This window comes from Fusarium poae, chromosome 1, assembly GCF_019609905.1.
Source record: "Fusarium poae strain DAOMC 252244 chromosome 1, whole genome shotgun sequence".
NCBI classification, from domain to species: Eukaryota; Fungi; Ascomycota; class Sordariomycetes; order Hypocreales; family Nectriaceae; genus Fusarium; species Fusarium poae.
Window position 1 is genome coordinate 5,892,904 of NC_058399.1, and position 13,186 is coordinate 5,906,089.

Genomic DNA, 13,186 nt, shown 5'->3' on the forward strand with positions numbered 1-13,186 from the left:
TTTCCGATGTTCATGAAATTAAAATACAAACATTCACACAGTTGGGATAAATAGTTGTCATAGAACGACCAAATCAAACTCTTGCAAATTACCTCCATCAAAGCTTGCTTCACAATGACAGCTCCAGCATCACAAACAGAGCATCAGCCACGTGACATCATCTTCCGAAACTACTCTTCCCAACAAGCATCAAACTATGCTGAAGGACGACTCGGGTACTCAGAAGACCTTATCAAGTTCATTCTGAAACAGCACAATTCAACTGGTGGTCGAAATGGAGTCGTATTGGACGTCGGATGTGGACCTGGTCTAGCAACTCGAATGCTGGCACCGCACTTTGATGTCGCTTATGGCGCGGATCCGGGGAAGAGTATGATTGAAAAGGCTCAACAGATCGGAGGGATATCCCAGGCCGGTACTCCAATCAGGTACAAGTTGAGTGGTGCCGAAGAAGTCGACAAGATCGATGGTCTCGATCATTCTTCAGTTGATCTCATCACCGCGGCCACTGCGGTATGTACTTGTACTTGGAAAACTATTGTCCGACTAACACATGTATAGGCCCACTGGTTTGAAATGCCAAAGTTCTGGGAAGCAGCTGCCAAATTATTGAAACCAGGTGGTACTGTTGCTATATGGACAGTTTTCAGGCAATCCGGTATGCACAATAACTCACACATTAGCCATCCTGCTGACATTGATAGACACTTTCGGTGAAAATACAGTACAGGCTCTCGTTGAAGATTTTAGAGAAAATGTGCTTGGTCCCTACAACTCAGAAGGCAGTCAGCTTACGCACGACGGATATGTCAACCTCGTCATGCCTTGGGACGATCCAGCTACCGCTTCGTTGTATGACCGTCAATCGTCTTCCCGCCACGAACTCAGTGCCAAGGATGGGTATCTCCCCAAAACCTACATGTTGGACAATAAATCTAGTGATGTCTCACTAGACGAGAAGCTTCAAAGGTTTGAGAAACTAGTCAATAGTTTTGGGGCAGTCAATCGTTGGCAGCAAGCCAATCCTGAGTTGGTTGGGAAAAAAGACGATATTGTCAGGATTTTGATGCATAAGCTTCGAGAGGCAGCCGAAGAGAACGAAGGCTCACTGGACTTGTCAAGTTTGGCAGAAACTTTTGCTATTGCGGCTATTATTGTGAAGAGGGTATGAGTATCGGTATCTGCGTGTTTCTTGTTACGTCCATTGATTGGGATGATAAGATTGTGCAAGATTGTCTATATCAGAACAAGCCTCATGAGAAATAAACAGAAGTATTTGATTTAAGAGTTCCTCCTGGCCTACCAAAAGCTTTCATATAGCATGTCCGATAAAGTTACATTCATGGAGAGATTTACTGGATTTAGGAGATAATACCAATAATTGCATCTCAGGCAATTTCGAAAAAGTATGGCCATTCCAGGAACAATCATCTGATCCTGAATAATGTGCGTTGTTGTTGGTACTGAACATTACAACCCTGTTCACAATCCCTCATTGGGTCGCTTCGTTGCTCATCAGATGCAACTCTGCAGCAACCCCTGGCCATGTCCTCTCTTTGTAATAAAGGACAGATGACTGACAAAGCTTCTCGGCCATACTTCTATGAAAGGGGATGTCTTGCAGCGAAATCGCGCCACTTACGCAATGCCAGATAGCTTGATTTGATGTCCTCACCAGAATGTGGATGAATATAATCGATAACGCCATTGGCATTGGATGGTTTTAGTCCAGGGATTTTGAGTAGTAGCCATTCATTACGAAGGAGATTATATGATTGCAGGGAAACACGAATCCACTTATTCTAGCGAGTGCAAACCTTGACGACAATAAAAAGCAAATTGTTCATATGTAACATCGTGTGAGGAGAAAACAGTCGCTGAGAGGCCCCTGAGAAGCACATGAAATGAATGGCGTAACCGAAACGGATCGCTTAGCTTGTTACCCGGTGACATTTTCGGCAAAGCCAAGATCTGCAAAACGGTCGGCAAGCCTAACAACTCCCAGGTTTAGTCCCTACACCCGGATCGACCAAATAAGCCCGTCGGATGTTAATCCCGGCCCGTGAGGAGGATTTACCCATCTTGGCTCAGACATGGATGGTTCGAGAGAGATCACAAGATAAAAGGTTTAACATGGATATCATCTGCAGGTCATATCTTTCGACACATGTTCTGACTGTGTTGCCTTTATGCGAGGATTATTAAGGATGTGATCCTTCCGCATACCATCCGTAGGTATACATTAACACACTGGCTTGCAACATGATTGTCGAACCAACAAAGCAATCATGTCCCAAAATTACAGGCCTTGACCCTTTCCATCCGCTGTGCAACCAACACCGTCTGCAGAAATTGCGTGTTATATGCCTTGCAATTTGACTTGTAACCTAGAAATAGATGCTTAATAACAGATACACCGAGTGATATCCTGCACTGTCATACATACCGGGTCCATGGTATAGTCATCACAGAGAAATCGTACCCGTACCTTGCAGTAGTAATAGAAGCCATATCAAGACAGACCTTCCCATTTTGCGGCTTGGTCCGTGATGCCCTTTTCTCAACATTTGTCTTGAAACTCACATCACCTCGAGATGCTATCCGCACGCGAGCATGAGACACCATTCAACAAGTCTCCCGTCGTACGGGCGGTATCGATGATTTTAATGGTAGTCACGGTTTTCTCCGTCTTGATTCGCCTTCTTACTCGACTTGCTGCCGTTAAGAGACTACATTTCTCCACATTCTTTACTTCCGATGAGATAATGATACTCACATCAATGGTTAGTATCGTGTAAGGGTGTCTAGAGCCTATTGACAGTTTCCAGACTTTTGCAGTTGCTCAATCGACAGTAGTCTATTCACAGGGCTCCAATGGATTGGGCAAGCTTGATGTATCACCGTCGCAAGTGTCTTCGATATTGAAGGTGGAATGCCCCCACATACATGCGAGCGTATCTAATTCTCACAGAGCCAACTTGGATCCGACGTGCTCTTCTTCATCACTCTGGGGTTGTCCAAGCTGTCCGCCATGACGACCATTTGGAACATGTCGCCTCTGTCGCACAAGAAGATTTTGTCAATTCAGATTGTAATTGGAGGTTGGGCCATATCCGCAGTCTTGGTGAGAAGCTTCGCCTGCTCGCTGGCGAATCCGTGGGATTATCTCAATGGACGTTGTATTAATATGGTATGTTTTTCTTAAACCTTCACCAACGATGTCTAATGCTATACAGCTAGCTTTCTGGATTTATGTCGATGCAGTGAATATTGCGACCGATCTTCTCATTACTGTATTCACTCTTGGGATACTGGTCCATCTACAAATGCCCATGGGAACCAAAGCAATGGTTGTGGGCGTATTTGGATCTCGCATTTTGTACGCAAACTTGACTCCAGATTATGCCATTCTCTAACATATTAGAACGATCCCTCCAACGATATCTCACATAGTATATTATAACCGAGCGCTGAACTCACCAACTCCCATGTTTGACATGTGGATGTCGACAATCATCAACCAAGTGATACAATGCCTAGGGGTCATGACAACGTGTATACCCTTCTGGTGGCGCTTTCTGAAGAGTTTAGAGTCTGGTCAAATGGGAGCAGGGGACATCTTTGGTGCATTGAGCAGAAGCAACAATACCAAGAGCGGGGGAACTTCATCTCGGGGGCAGGCCTTTGAGTTGACAGGTAGACCGAGCACGGCAAAATTTGGTAGGACGTGGGACATGAACGTGGCACGGCAAAATAGCCAGGAAGCCCTTGTCGATCCTTCTGCTGGTACAAGGAATTAGAGTTATTTGTAGCGCAACGATTACAGTAATGGTGTCCGTAGCGGTCCGTTTGGAATGCTTCGAGGCTAGCTAGAGTGAGATTTAAACGAGGACTTGGCCTGTGTTTGAACAAGGATATGATCAACAACATGGAAAGTTTCAGTGTGTGGAAGTGGTCTTATGCATGCATTCTATTTTTCCATTGACTGTTGGTCGATGTATTATCCCATGTAAGGATGATATGCGTGCAACACAGTACATGCCAGGGTCGTACAGGGATGCACCGTTACTGTCCACAGAATTTTAGGTCAGACCCAACCAACCAACTGCATGTGAAGGCGGGTTTTATTTTGTCTTAAACAGATATCTTTCGTTCGTTCAATTGTCTTGCCCTGCCTCATTTTCTGCATCTTCCTCACACTGGAAGTGTCTTTTTCTCTTCCTTTTGTCTTTTTAGACTTCTACTCGCCATTCCGACACCTTCAACATGGCGAATCGATATGAACTTGACGAAATGGCTGCCAGCAAGCGTGCTCGACCTACGGTGGAAGATGTCTCACAATTCAGTAACCAAGACCATATGGATAGCGCTCAATTGAACATGCTGGGAAAGAAGTCTGTACTCAAGGTAACCATTATTTTCTGTTCACCAATTCCACCACTAATAAGTAGTAGAGAAACTTTGGAGGATGGACAATCCTAGGTTTCAGCTGCGCCGTCCTCGTAACATGGGAGGGAACCCTCATGAACTTCGCACCTGGCCTCACGAACGGTGGTAGCGCTGGTATAATCTACGGCTTCATCTTTGTCTGGATCGGTGTCCTCAGCTCTTTCGCGACCCTCTGCGAACTCGTGTCAATCGCCCCCATGGCAGCTGGCCAGTACCACTGGGTCGCCATGCTTGCCCCTCCTCGATACTCCAAATACCTTAGTTATATCACCGGATGGATGAACTTTGCAGGCTGGCAGGGAACCTCTGCAGCAGCTGGTTTCCTCACGGCGACAATGATACAAGGTCTTGTTATTTTTACGCGCCCCGATTACGATGCGCAGACGTGGCATGGTACACTCTTGATTTGGGCTTGCATCTTGGTTGCCATTATCATCAATACCGTTGTCAGCGCCCTGCTTCCTATTCTCGAGGGCATGATTTTGATCCTGCATCTCATCGGGTTCTTTGCCATTCTTATCACTCTTCTTGTTTTTCGAGACAACGACAACGGCACCGAAGTCTTTACAGAGTGGAGGAACGGCGGCGAGTGGCCTACCCAGGGCCTCTCTTGGTTCGTGGGATTGCTGGGTTGCGTCTTTTCTTTCACTGGCGTTGACTGCTCTTTCCATGTAAGTCAATTCTTCCTTATTACGAACATCACTAATAATCTCAGATGTGTGAAGAAGTCAGAAACCCTTCATTGGTGGTTCCTCGATCTATCATGGGCAGTATCACTATTAATGGCCTCTTGGGTTTCGGAATGATCATCGCCATGCTTTACAGCGCTACAGACATTGACGCAGCTGTCGAGTCTCCTACTGGGTATCCATTCATGGAGATCTTCTATCAAGCCACAGGATCCGTCAACGGAACAGCTGGAATGGCATCATTAATTGTCCTCATGACCCTATCAGCTACTGTTGGTGTTATTGCCTCAACATCACGTATGCTTTGGGCTTTTTCTCGCGATAACGCCATGCCTTTTTCAGGCACTCTATCAAAGGTAATGCCCCTGTCCCTTGTGAGTCTTCTCGACTAACGAATGTTCTAGGTGGAACCTCGAACCAACATGCCAGTCTGGTCCATCTCCATCACATGCCTTATTTCCTGCCTCATCGGTCTGATCAACCTCGGCTCAGAAGTCGTTTACAATGCCATCATTTCGGTTGCGATCTCTGGCCTTTACGCATCCTACTTTGTGCCCGCCATACTGCTTCTCTATCGACGCTGCGACAAAGATTACAAGATCAGAAATATTGCTGGTAATGGACAAGTTCTCGAATGGGGGCCTTGGCATCTCAAGGGCATGGTGGGTATCGCCAACAACATCTTTGCGTGCATCTTCATCTTCATTGTTTGGTTCTTTAGCTTGTGGCCACCACAAACTCCAGTGGATGCTGCCACCATGAATTATGCTCCTTTGATGACTGGTGGAGTTGCTATTCTTGCTACTGTTTACTACTTTTTGTTTGCCAACAAGGTCTATGTTGGACCAAAGGTGGAAATTTAGACGGGTTGAAATCCAAAGCTCAGGGACGAGATAGGTCAAGAATTGTCATTTTATAGTCCTTCTTCGTGCAATCGTTGAGATCAGCGCGTTCAAATATGTTGAATTCCATAGATACCTTATTATTTCCATGGCATTACTGTGATTTCAGGCCAGATTTTAATCCATCGCGTGGTTTTCTTGGTATATGTCTCCTCAGTCATGATCTGCTGATTGGGACGCACAACAAGGCTAAACATATCGGAAAGACCCCAAGGCGCAAAGATATCCCACTCTCCGTCGTCTCTCAGCCTCACACCAATCAATGCCGTATTGGTTCCCCAAGTAGTCATAGAGTCCTCGCTGGAGCGGTGCTGAGGGCAAGGGCGTCCAAATTTCTTCTCGTACCAAAGATGCACACGCGCTTGGTTGCGAATCTCGACTTCAACAGGGATGTCCTTGAAGATTTCCTTTCCCTTCTGAATGACAGCATCTTCAGCTTCCCATGACAGGTCTGACGCGTCGAAATAGATCAAGTCGTAGTCATCTATGCCTTGCTCTGGGTCTCGGTTTGTAACAACATTCCAGACGGTTTGCGTGAGTGCACCGGCAGCGAGATACCAATTGGGGAGTTTCATCTCGGCAGCGCGCGATAAAACTGTCATGAGAGTTTTGTTTTGCTTGACTGCATTTTTGAATTGCGATATTTGTTCGCTGAGTGGTAATAGGCTGGCGTCCATGGTTATGGTAGTTTGTGTTGTTCACGTTGATTGTGAGAAAAATCGTGTGACTTTGATGTTAGTAGGTTGTTTGCCTGCACGTGACGCAATGCTACATGATTTCACAGGTCTAATGGCGAGATAAGAAATATTCTCAAATATTTCAATAGGCCTATCAGACTATACATTCAGAGCATTTGGAGTTTCACATAATTCATACCTGGGCCATGGCTCACTGACTTGTCAGCTTTGTATTTGCTTGGGTTATCTCCTCTTAGTTGCAACACAACTGTTTGTTCGCATGGGAGAACAACCAATTTCGTCATTGCTTTTGTCTTCATTTACTTCTGTGACATCTGATCTTATTAATTGTGCCTTTCATGACAAAAGAAGGTTGCCAATCTGCTGGGTAAAGGTTTGGACAAGCTATGACTGCCTAGGAATGCAGAAGTGAGTGAAATTGGAGTTTCTAGGTTTATAGAGAGGATCATTTCCCACTGACGGACTTATTCCTTCCTTTCTTCTTCTTTTTCAACATTTAGCAGATGTAAAATCTTCCCACTGTCTTGTCTATTGATACCTTTATGTCACCGCACGGCAATGTTGAAGATGGGGTCGGAAGCGATACCGGTCCAGAGGAAACTACTCCACCATTGAGCTCAGTGTCGAACTAGCGCTGGTCGTCTTTTACAGTGAGATCTACTGGGCTCCCAAAGCCAACCGGAACCCGCAGAAGACTCGACAACAGTAATCTGCCACGTATCATGGTAAACAACGGTTGCACAAACACGACAATGTCTTCAATCATGACTTTTGATAGGTCTCCCCCGTTCAATGACACTCAGAGACAACTGATAGCGGATATTGGCCCCGCTTAACTTGGTACCAGATAAATCGTCACAAGACCAAAGACTCTCTAGACAAGACTCAGGAGAGTGCGGGGTAAATAAACGGAACTGTCGGTCTGTCTCCGGAGCCGGCCGACTATCTTACACGTATTCAGGAACCTTCCGCCTCTCCTATATCAACCATTTCAATTTTGTTCCTTTTCTCATCAAACATCATTCAATTATCTTCAAAAATGCCTTCAACTTCAATCTACCAATCTGTCATCTACCCGGGCAACCACGAGAAGTTGTCCTCTCCAAAAGATACCCAGAATTTCATCGACAACAAGCTCGTCTCCTCAAAGACAACACAATGGATCGATGTTCATGATCCAGCAACAAACAACATCATTACTCGTGTCCCAGAAAGCACAAAAGATGAACTCGAAGAAGCTGTTCGTTCAGCAAAAGCTGCATTCCCTGCGTGGAAGAGGACGAGCATTATCAAGCGTCAGCAGATCATGTTTAAGCTGACGCATCTGATCCGTGAGCACATGGATAACCTGGCCACAAGCATTGTCACAGAACAGGGAAAGACGTTCGCGGATGCAAAGGGTGACGTTCTCCGTGGATTGCAAGTTTGTGAGACGGCGTGTGGAATTACCACTCAGCTTACTGGAGAGGTTCTTGAGGTTGCAAAGGATATGGAAACAAGGTCTTACCGACAGCCTCTCGGTATCACTGCCGCCATCTGTCCATTCAACTTCCCTGCTATGATTCCTTTGTGGTCTCTCCCTTTGGCAACAGTAACTGGAAACTGTATGATTGTAAAGCCTTCAGAGCGTGACCCTGGAGCAGCCATGATGATTGCCGAGCTCTGCAGGGAGGCTGGTTTCCCACCAGGCGTTGTTAACGTTGTGCACGGATCAAAGGATACGGTCAACTTCCTCCTCGACGAACCAGAAATTCAGGCTATTTCCTTCGTTGGATCGAACAAAGCAGGAGAATACATCTATCAACGCGGTTCAGCTAACGGAAAGCGTGTCCAAGCTAACCTCGGCGCAAAGAACCATGCACTTCTGAGCTCGGATGCAAACAAAGACCACGCTCTCGACTCGATTGCTGGCGCTGCCTTTGGTGCTGCTGGACAAAGATGCATGGCTTTGAGTGTTTTGATCACCCTGGGCCACGCGAAACAATGGCTGGATGATCTTGTGAAAAAGGCAAAGAACCATGTCGCCGGAAGTGGATTCGACTCCAAGTCTGACTTTGGGCCACTTATTACACCACAGGCTCGTGACCGCTGTGAGGCTCTTATCACCAGTGCTGAGAAAGAGGGTGCCAAGATCCTCCTCGATGGCAGAGGCTGGAAGCCCGAGGGTTTCCCCGATGGTAACTGGGTAAGTGAAACAATCATTAGAGTGAGACAAAGAGGCTAACTATCGTAGGTCGGTCCAACAGTTATCGCAGGTGTCACACCAGAGATGGAATGCTACCGCGAAGAGATCTTTGGTCCCGTACTCCTGTGCATGGAAGCCGATACTCTCCAATCAGGAATCGACATCATCAACTCCAACGCTTGGGGCAACGGTGCGGTCATCTTTACCAACAACGGCGCCAAGGCTTCTTTGTTCCAGCAGGAGATCGACGCTGGACAGGTTGGCATCAATGTGCCGATTCCGGTTCCTCTTCCCATGTTTTCCTTTACGGGTAACAAGAGAAGTGTAGCTGGTACTGGTTTGGCCAACTTTTACGGAAAAGACGGACTGAGATTCTACACCCAGTGGAAGACTGTAACTTCACTCTGGAGGGCGGATGATGCTAGTACTGGTGAGAAGTTGACAAGTATGCCTACCAACTCTTGAGTGGAGGACAAAGAGACAATAGCAACCCACGAAATATCAACCCAAGACCAAGCTTGCTGTAGTTGGCCACTGCGTGAGTGGTGGCTATTGACCATGATCTATTGTCGTGTCAATAAAACAAGGTGGCGTCTAGACAAGCCTTGCAAGTTCTTTGTTCCACATTGCAACTCGTCGACCTAGTTATCCACATGGCCAGCCTCGACTGGTCAAATGTCCATGTCTTTGTCACCTAGTCCCGTCATTTCTAGTTCAATGGATCTATTTTCGACTCGGTCACGATAATGCGTGATGGGACAATACAATTCTTTGTTATGACCAGACGTCAACAGCCCCATATACTGAGCACGCTCATGTCTAGATATTGGGCGGCGCTAACTTCGTTTGTCCCCAGTCCCGCTATGGATCACCGCGAAATATTTTAAGTTGGTTGTCGGCTGTCGCCAACTCTTGTTGTCCATTATCAACCACCTTCGTTCCCTGTGCATCAGTTTTTTGGGATATTTTTGTTTTCAGCTTTTCTTCTCTTGTATATATATATATGTATATATATGTATATATAAACAGGCTGTGAAGATGATCTCGCCTTCCCTCTATGAGAAGTACAAGAAGGATACCCAGGACTTCATCCACTGGTTGGCGAACGAATATATCGCCCTCTTCGTGTCCAATCAAAGAAACCTGGGCCTGACACCACAAAGACCACAGTTCGACTTCAAGCACCCACCTAAAGTCAACGATCTCGTCCCTCTGGCTGAGTATATAGTCGGCCAAAATCAACCAGTCCCTTATCACGTCTTCAGCGCTCTAGCGTCGGCCATCCACAAGAGAAGCGTTGCTACCGCATCCTACACAGCACAAGTAGGGGCCACCGCCGACCCCAATCAAGCAGCTAGCGATGCTGGTCATCAACACTTTACCAATGTTTTAACCCAATGTCGCCACATCCTCGGCGGTGACGGTTGGGTGCGCGACAACATACGAGATAGCACCGAGCCTTCTATCGAACGAGTCCAAGAAGAGCTGTCTAGCAGATTCAGAGCCCTAATTGTCCAAGATGCCGAAGCATCTAGCGAGGAAGAAGAGCAAGCGTCAAGTTCCAGGCCCAGACAGCAACGAAGATCTGGAAAGGGTAAAGGCAAGAAGAGAGGAAAGGTCAACAAGGGCAAAGGAAAACAGCCAGCAAGGGAAGAAGTCTACCAAGAAATTTCCATGGAGAGCTTGCGCAACATCGACGGCCAAGATGCCATGACTATCAACTATGTGATTGCTGTACATTCAGCAGCGCAGCAATGGATCGAGCTTCGACATTGCGTCCAGTCCCTATGGCACCAAGTCGCTTACCAAAACCTCAATACGGCCGTGGCAGCTGCTTCATCCAAAGTAGCTGTTTCAATGGTCCAGAGAACCAATGCCGCCATCTTCGCCGATTTTACCGGGAATGACTCTTATCTGACTATCGTGAACGCACTTGCTCGTGGGGATATCGATAACGCCCAAGGAACGTTTCAAGTAGAGATTTCTGATGCAGTGGGTGGTGTTGTAAGAACCAGAACAATTTCAGATGTCAAGGAGCAGTTCCTTTACAATACCTACCTGGCGCTTAAAGGCTTTCTCGACGATTTCAGGATCAACAGGACTGGAAAGCCAACGACCAAGCTGAAAAGAACGCTTGCTACTTGGGATCCAACAGTGATATTGGCGAACTTGAGTCACGACGACCGAATGACCTGGCGACGGATTTATATCATCAAATGGCTGTACGATCTCGTCAATGTTTCTTCAGCCATACAGCTGAAGAAAAACAGAGACTCTGCAGATCCGAAGAGTCTGCAATACGTTGACTGGACCGGTGACCACGAACGAACCATATTTGGTCTCAATGAATTTGCGGTTGAAATCACACGCATGGCTATGCAGGAAAGAAACTTCCAGGTCGAAACGTTGATCCAGCTACATCACGTTTTTCAACTCCAGTGTATCGTGGACTCTTTTACCGTTTCCAGAGGATGGTACATACCTATGGAAGAGACGGTGCACGACGTGGCAGAGCCAGCAGACCTCCAGGCGACGCGTGATATCGATGTGTTCCTTGACCGCCATGAAAAATTCATAACTCGTGGCTATCGTGGCTCCATTTTCAAAATGAATCTGGACCTGGAGATATCGTGCGAGGATTTCTCGCATTTTCAAAACCTTCTTGACTCCATCAACCTATCTGGACAAGAATTCCACGACTATCTTGGCCAGCACGTGTATGCCAACCCTCAAGCTGAAGCTCGAAAAAATTGGGACGGTATAGCACCATCTCGATTCGGTCCAGCCAATGCAAATGGGCTGCACACATATTCACCCTATCTTTGCGGTGCGGGTCTTGAAGAGGCCTTGTCAATATCATATAAACAAATGATGTGGCTATGGCAAGTGATGCGCGAGCCGGTGCTTATAATTCACATGTATAACTTCCTCAAGCAACGCGGATATTTCAGGGAGCCTATCCCGTTATGGGAAACTCTTGCAATTCTCTTCAAGACGGGCGTGTTTCGAAGCTTGGAGGAGGACGATAAAGCAAACAGTGCCACGGCGTTGAAAACGTTGATGCATATGAAACGAGATTTGGCTGTATCCAACAAAGAAAATATACACAAGTCCTTTGACATAACCACTTGCTATAACTTCAACAGGCAGTCAGCGTTGTCAGCATACCGGAAAGCTAATTGGAACCCTGATCAAGTAACTCTTGATCAGTCTTCGGATAAAGACTTGTCGGTTCTGCTGGCCATGCTACACAGAGAGGACTTGGAACAGACACCAACGGCAGCTATTGGCCCGACTGAAAACACGAATGGAGCGCAGTCTGGGACGGTGGACCAGGTTGCGCCCGCCGGAGAGATATCCACGACAGAGACAACTACGGGTGATGATGCATCGCCGATACCTGGACCTTCGAATCCACCTCGGTCAAAGCCAGAGCCAATAAAAGAAGACAGTAGTCGAGATGCCTTCTTTTGGGCCAACTCGGACTTCTTGGACGATATATGTGGCTTTAATTTACTGAAGCCAAAGAGACCTCTCTCCAGCATCAACTATGCATCAGTCACAGTCGCCATAGTGAACTCCTTTTGTGAAATGGAAGCTAGGCTAAAGGAGGCTCAGAACGCAATGTACTCAGTCTACCGTGATAGACATCATCCAAACTATCACAGGGGAAAGCGGGCGCAAGCCGTATATGAGAGAGGGACCTTGTTCGTACATGCACTTGACTTGTATCGGACCCCAGAGCAAGAGAAAAGGGAGCCAATGGACCCCGGCGCTAAGGAAGTACTTCAAATTGCGGCTGACGTTTTTGAGGCGGATCAACGGCGAATATGGCAGTTCACTTATTGGAACGATATGACCCAAGCTGATTATGACAAGATGGAGGCTGCAGATGCAAAGGAAGATGCGAAGGAACCAGAGAGTAGCGCCCCGCCATGATAGCTTGCAGAGCTTTCAATGTCAAGAGGTGGAATGACTATGGATTTTGGCGTTTGTGAATAGTGAGACGTTTTAGACATGATGGGTTGGAATTTATATTCATTTCGTTGGAGTGTCTTGTAAAGTTATTGATCAAGTAGAGGGTGAAGGTTGTATTTCTGATGTAATACCGAATATAGATATCTATTATTGTCGCCATTATATCTTTATCTTGATGTTTATCTGTCTTTCGTAGTAGTGAGCGGTGAGTAATTTCTAAAAAGTTTAATCTTTGACGCTGCCAAGTCTTTGTATCCTCCCTTGGCAAGGCTATGACATCATTAG

The 13,186-nt window shown here is 46.5% G+C and overlaps 6 protein-coding genes across 6 annotated transcripts; 5 read left to right on the forward strand and 1 right to left on the reverse strand.

Annotated features, from left to right (window-relative positions):
• Nucleotides 1–114: 114 nt before the first annotated feature.
• On the forward strand, nucleotides 115–1,171 carry FPOAC1_001922 (uncharacterized protein; the record flags this gene model as incomplete). Its single annotated transcript, XM_044846510.1, has 3 exons — nucleotides 115–513; nucleotides 562–658; nucleotides 705–1,171. The coding sequence occupies 3 exons, from the start codon at nucleotides 115–117 to the stop codon at nucleotides 1,169–1,171; spliced, it is 963 nt and encodes a 320-aa protein (XP_044712426.1).
• Nucleotides 1,172–2,594: 1,423 nt separating this feature from the next.
• Nucleotides 2,595–3,800, forward strand: FPOAC1_001923 (uncharacterized protein; the record flags this gene model as incomplete). The annotated part of the gene is made up of 5 exons (XM_044846511.1): nucleotides 2,595–2,783; nucleotides 2,829–2,927; nucleotides 2,972–3,190; nucleotides 3,237–3,379; nucleotides 3,425–3,800. The coding sequence occupies 5 exons, from the start codon at nucleotides 2,595–2,597 to the stop codon at nucleotides 3,798–3,800; spliced, it is 1,026 nt and encodes a 341-aa protein (XP_044712427.1).
• Nucleotides 3,801–4,266: 466 nt separating this feature from the next.
• Nucleotides 4,267–6,001, forward strand: FPOAC1_001924 (uncharacterized protein; the record flags this gene model as incomplete). The annotated part of the gene is made up of 4 exons (XM_044846512.1): nucleotides 4,267–4,407; nucleotides 4,455–5,120; nucleotides 5,165–5,494; nucleotides 5,543–6,001. The coding sequence occupies 4 exons, from the start codon at nucleotides 4,267–4,269 to the stop codon at nucleotides 5,999–6,001; spliced, it is 1,596 nt and encodes a 531-aa protein (XP_044712428.1).
• A 119-nt stretch (nucleotides 6,002–6,120) lies between these two features.
• Nucleotides 6,121–6,717, reverse strand: FPOAC1_001925 (uncharacterized protein; the record flags this gene model as incomplete). The annotated part of the gene is made up of 1 exon (XM_044846513.1): nucleotides 6,121–6,717. One exon carries the CDS (start codon nucleotides 6,715–6,717, stop codon nucleotides 6,121–6,123), a length of 597 nt encoding a protein of 198 aa, XP_044712429.1.
• A 1,060-nt stretch (nucleotides 6,718–7,777) lies between these two features.
• On the forward strand, nucleotides 7,778–9,388 carry FPOAC1_001926 (uncharacterized protein; the record flags this gene model as incomplete). The annotated part of the gene is made up of 2 exons (XM_044846514.1): nucleotides 7,778–8,923; nucleotides 8,972–9,388. 2 exons carry the CDS (start codon nucleotides 7,778–7,780, stop codon nucleotides 9,386–9,388), a joined length of 1,563 nt encoding a protein of 520 aa, XP_044712430.1.
• A 573-nt stretch (nucleotides 9,389–9,961) lies between these two features.
• Nucleotides 9,962–12,862, forward strand: FPOAC1_001927 (uncharacterized protein; the record flags this gene model as incomplete). The annotated part of the gene is made up of 1 exon (XM_044846515.1): nucleotides 9,962–12,862. One exon carries the CDS (start codon nucleotides 9,962–9,964, stop codon nucleotides 12,860–12,862), a length of 2,901 nt encoding a protein of 966 aa, XP_044712431.1.
• Nucleotides 12,863–13,186: the final 324 nt, after the last annotated feature.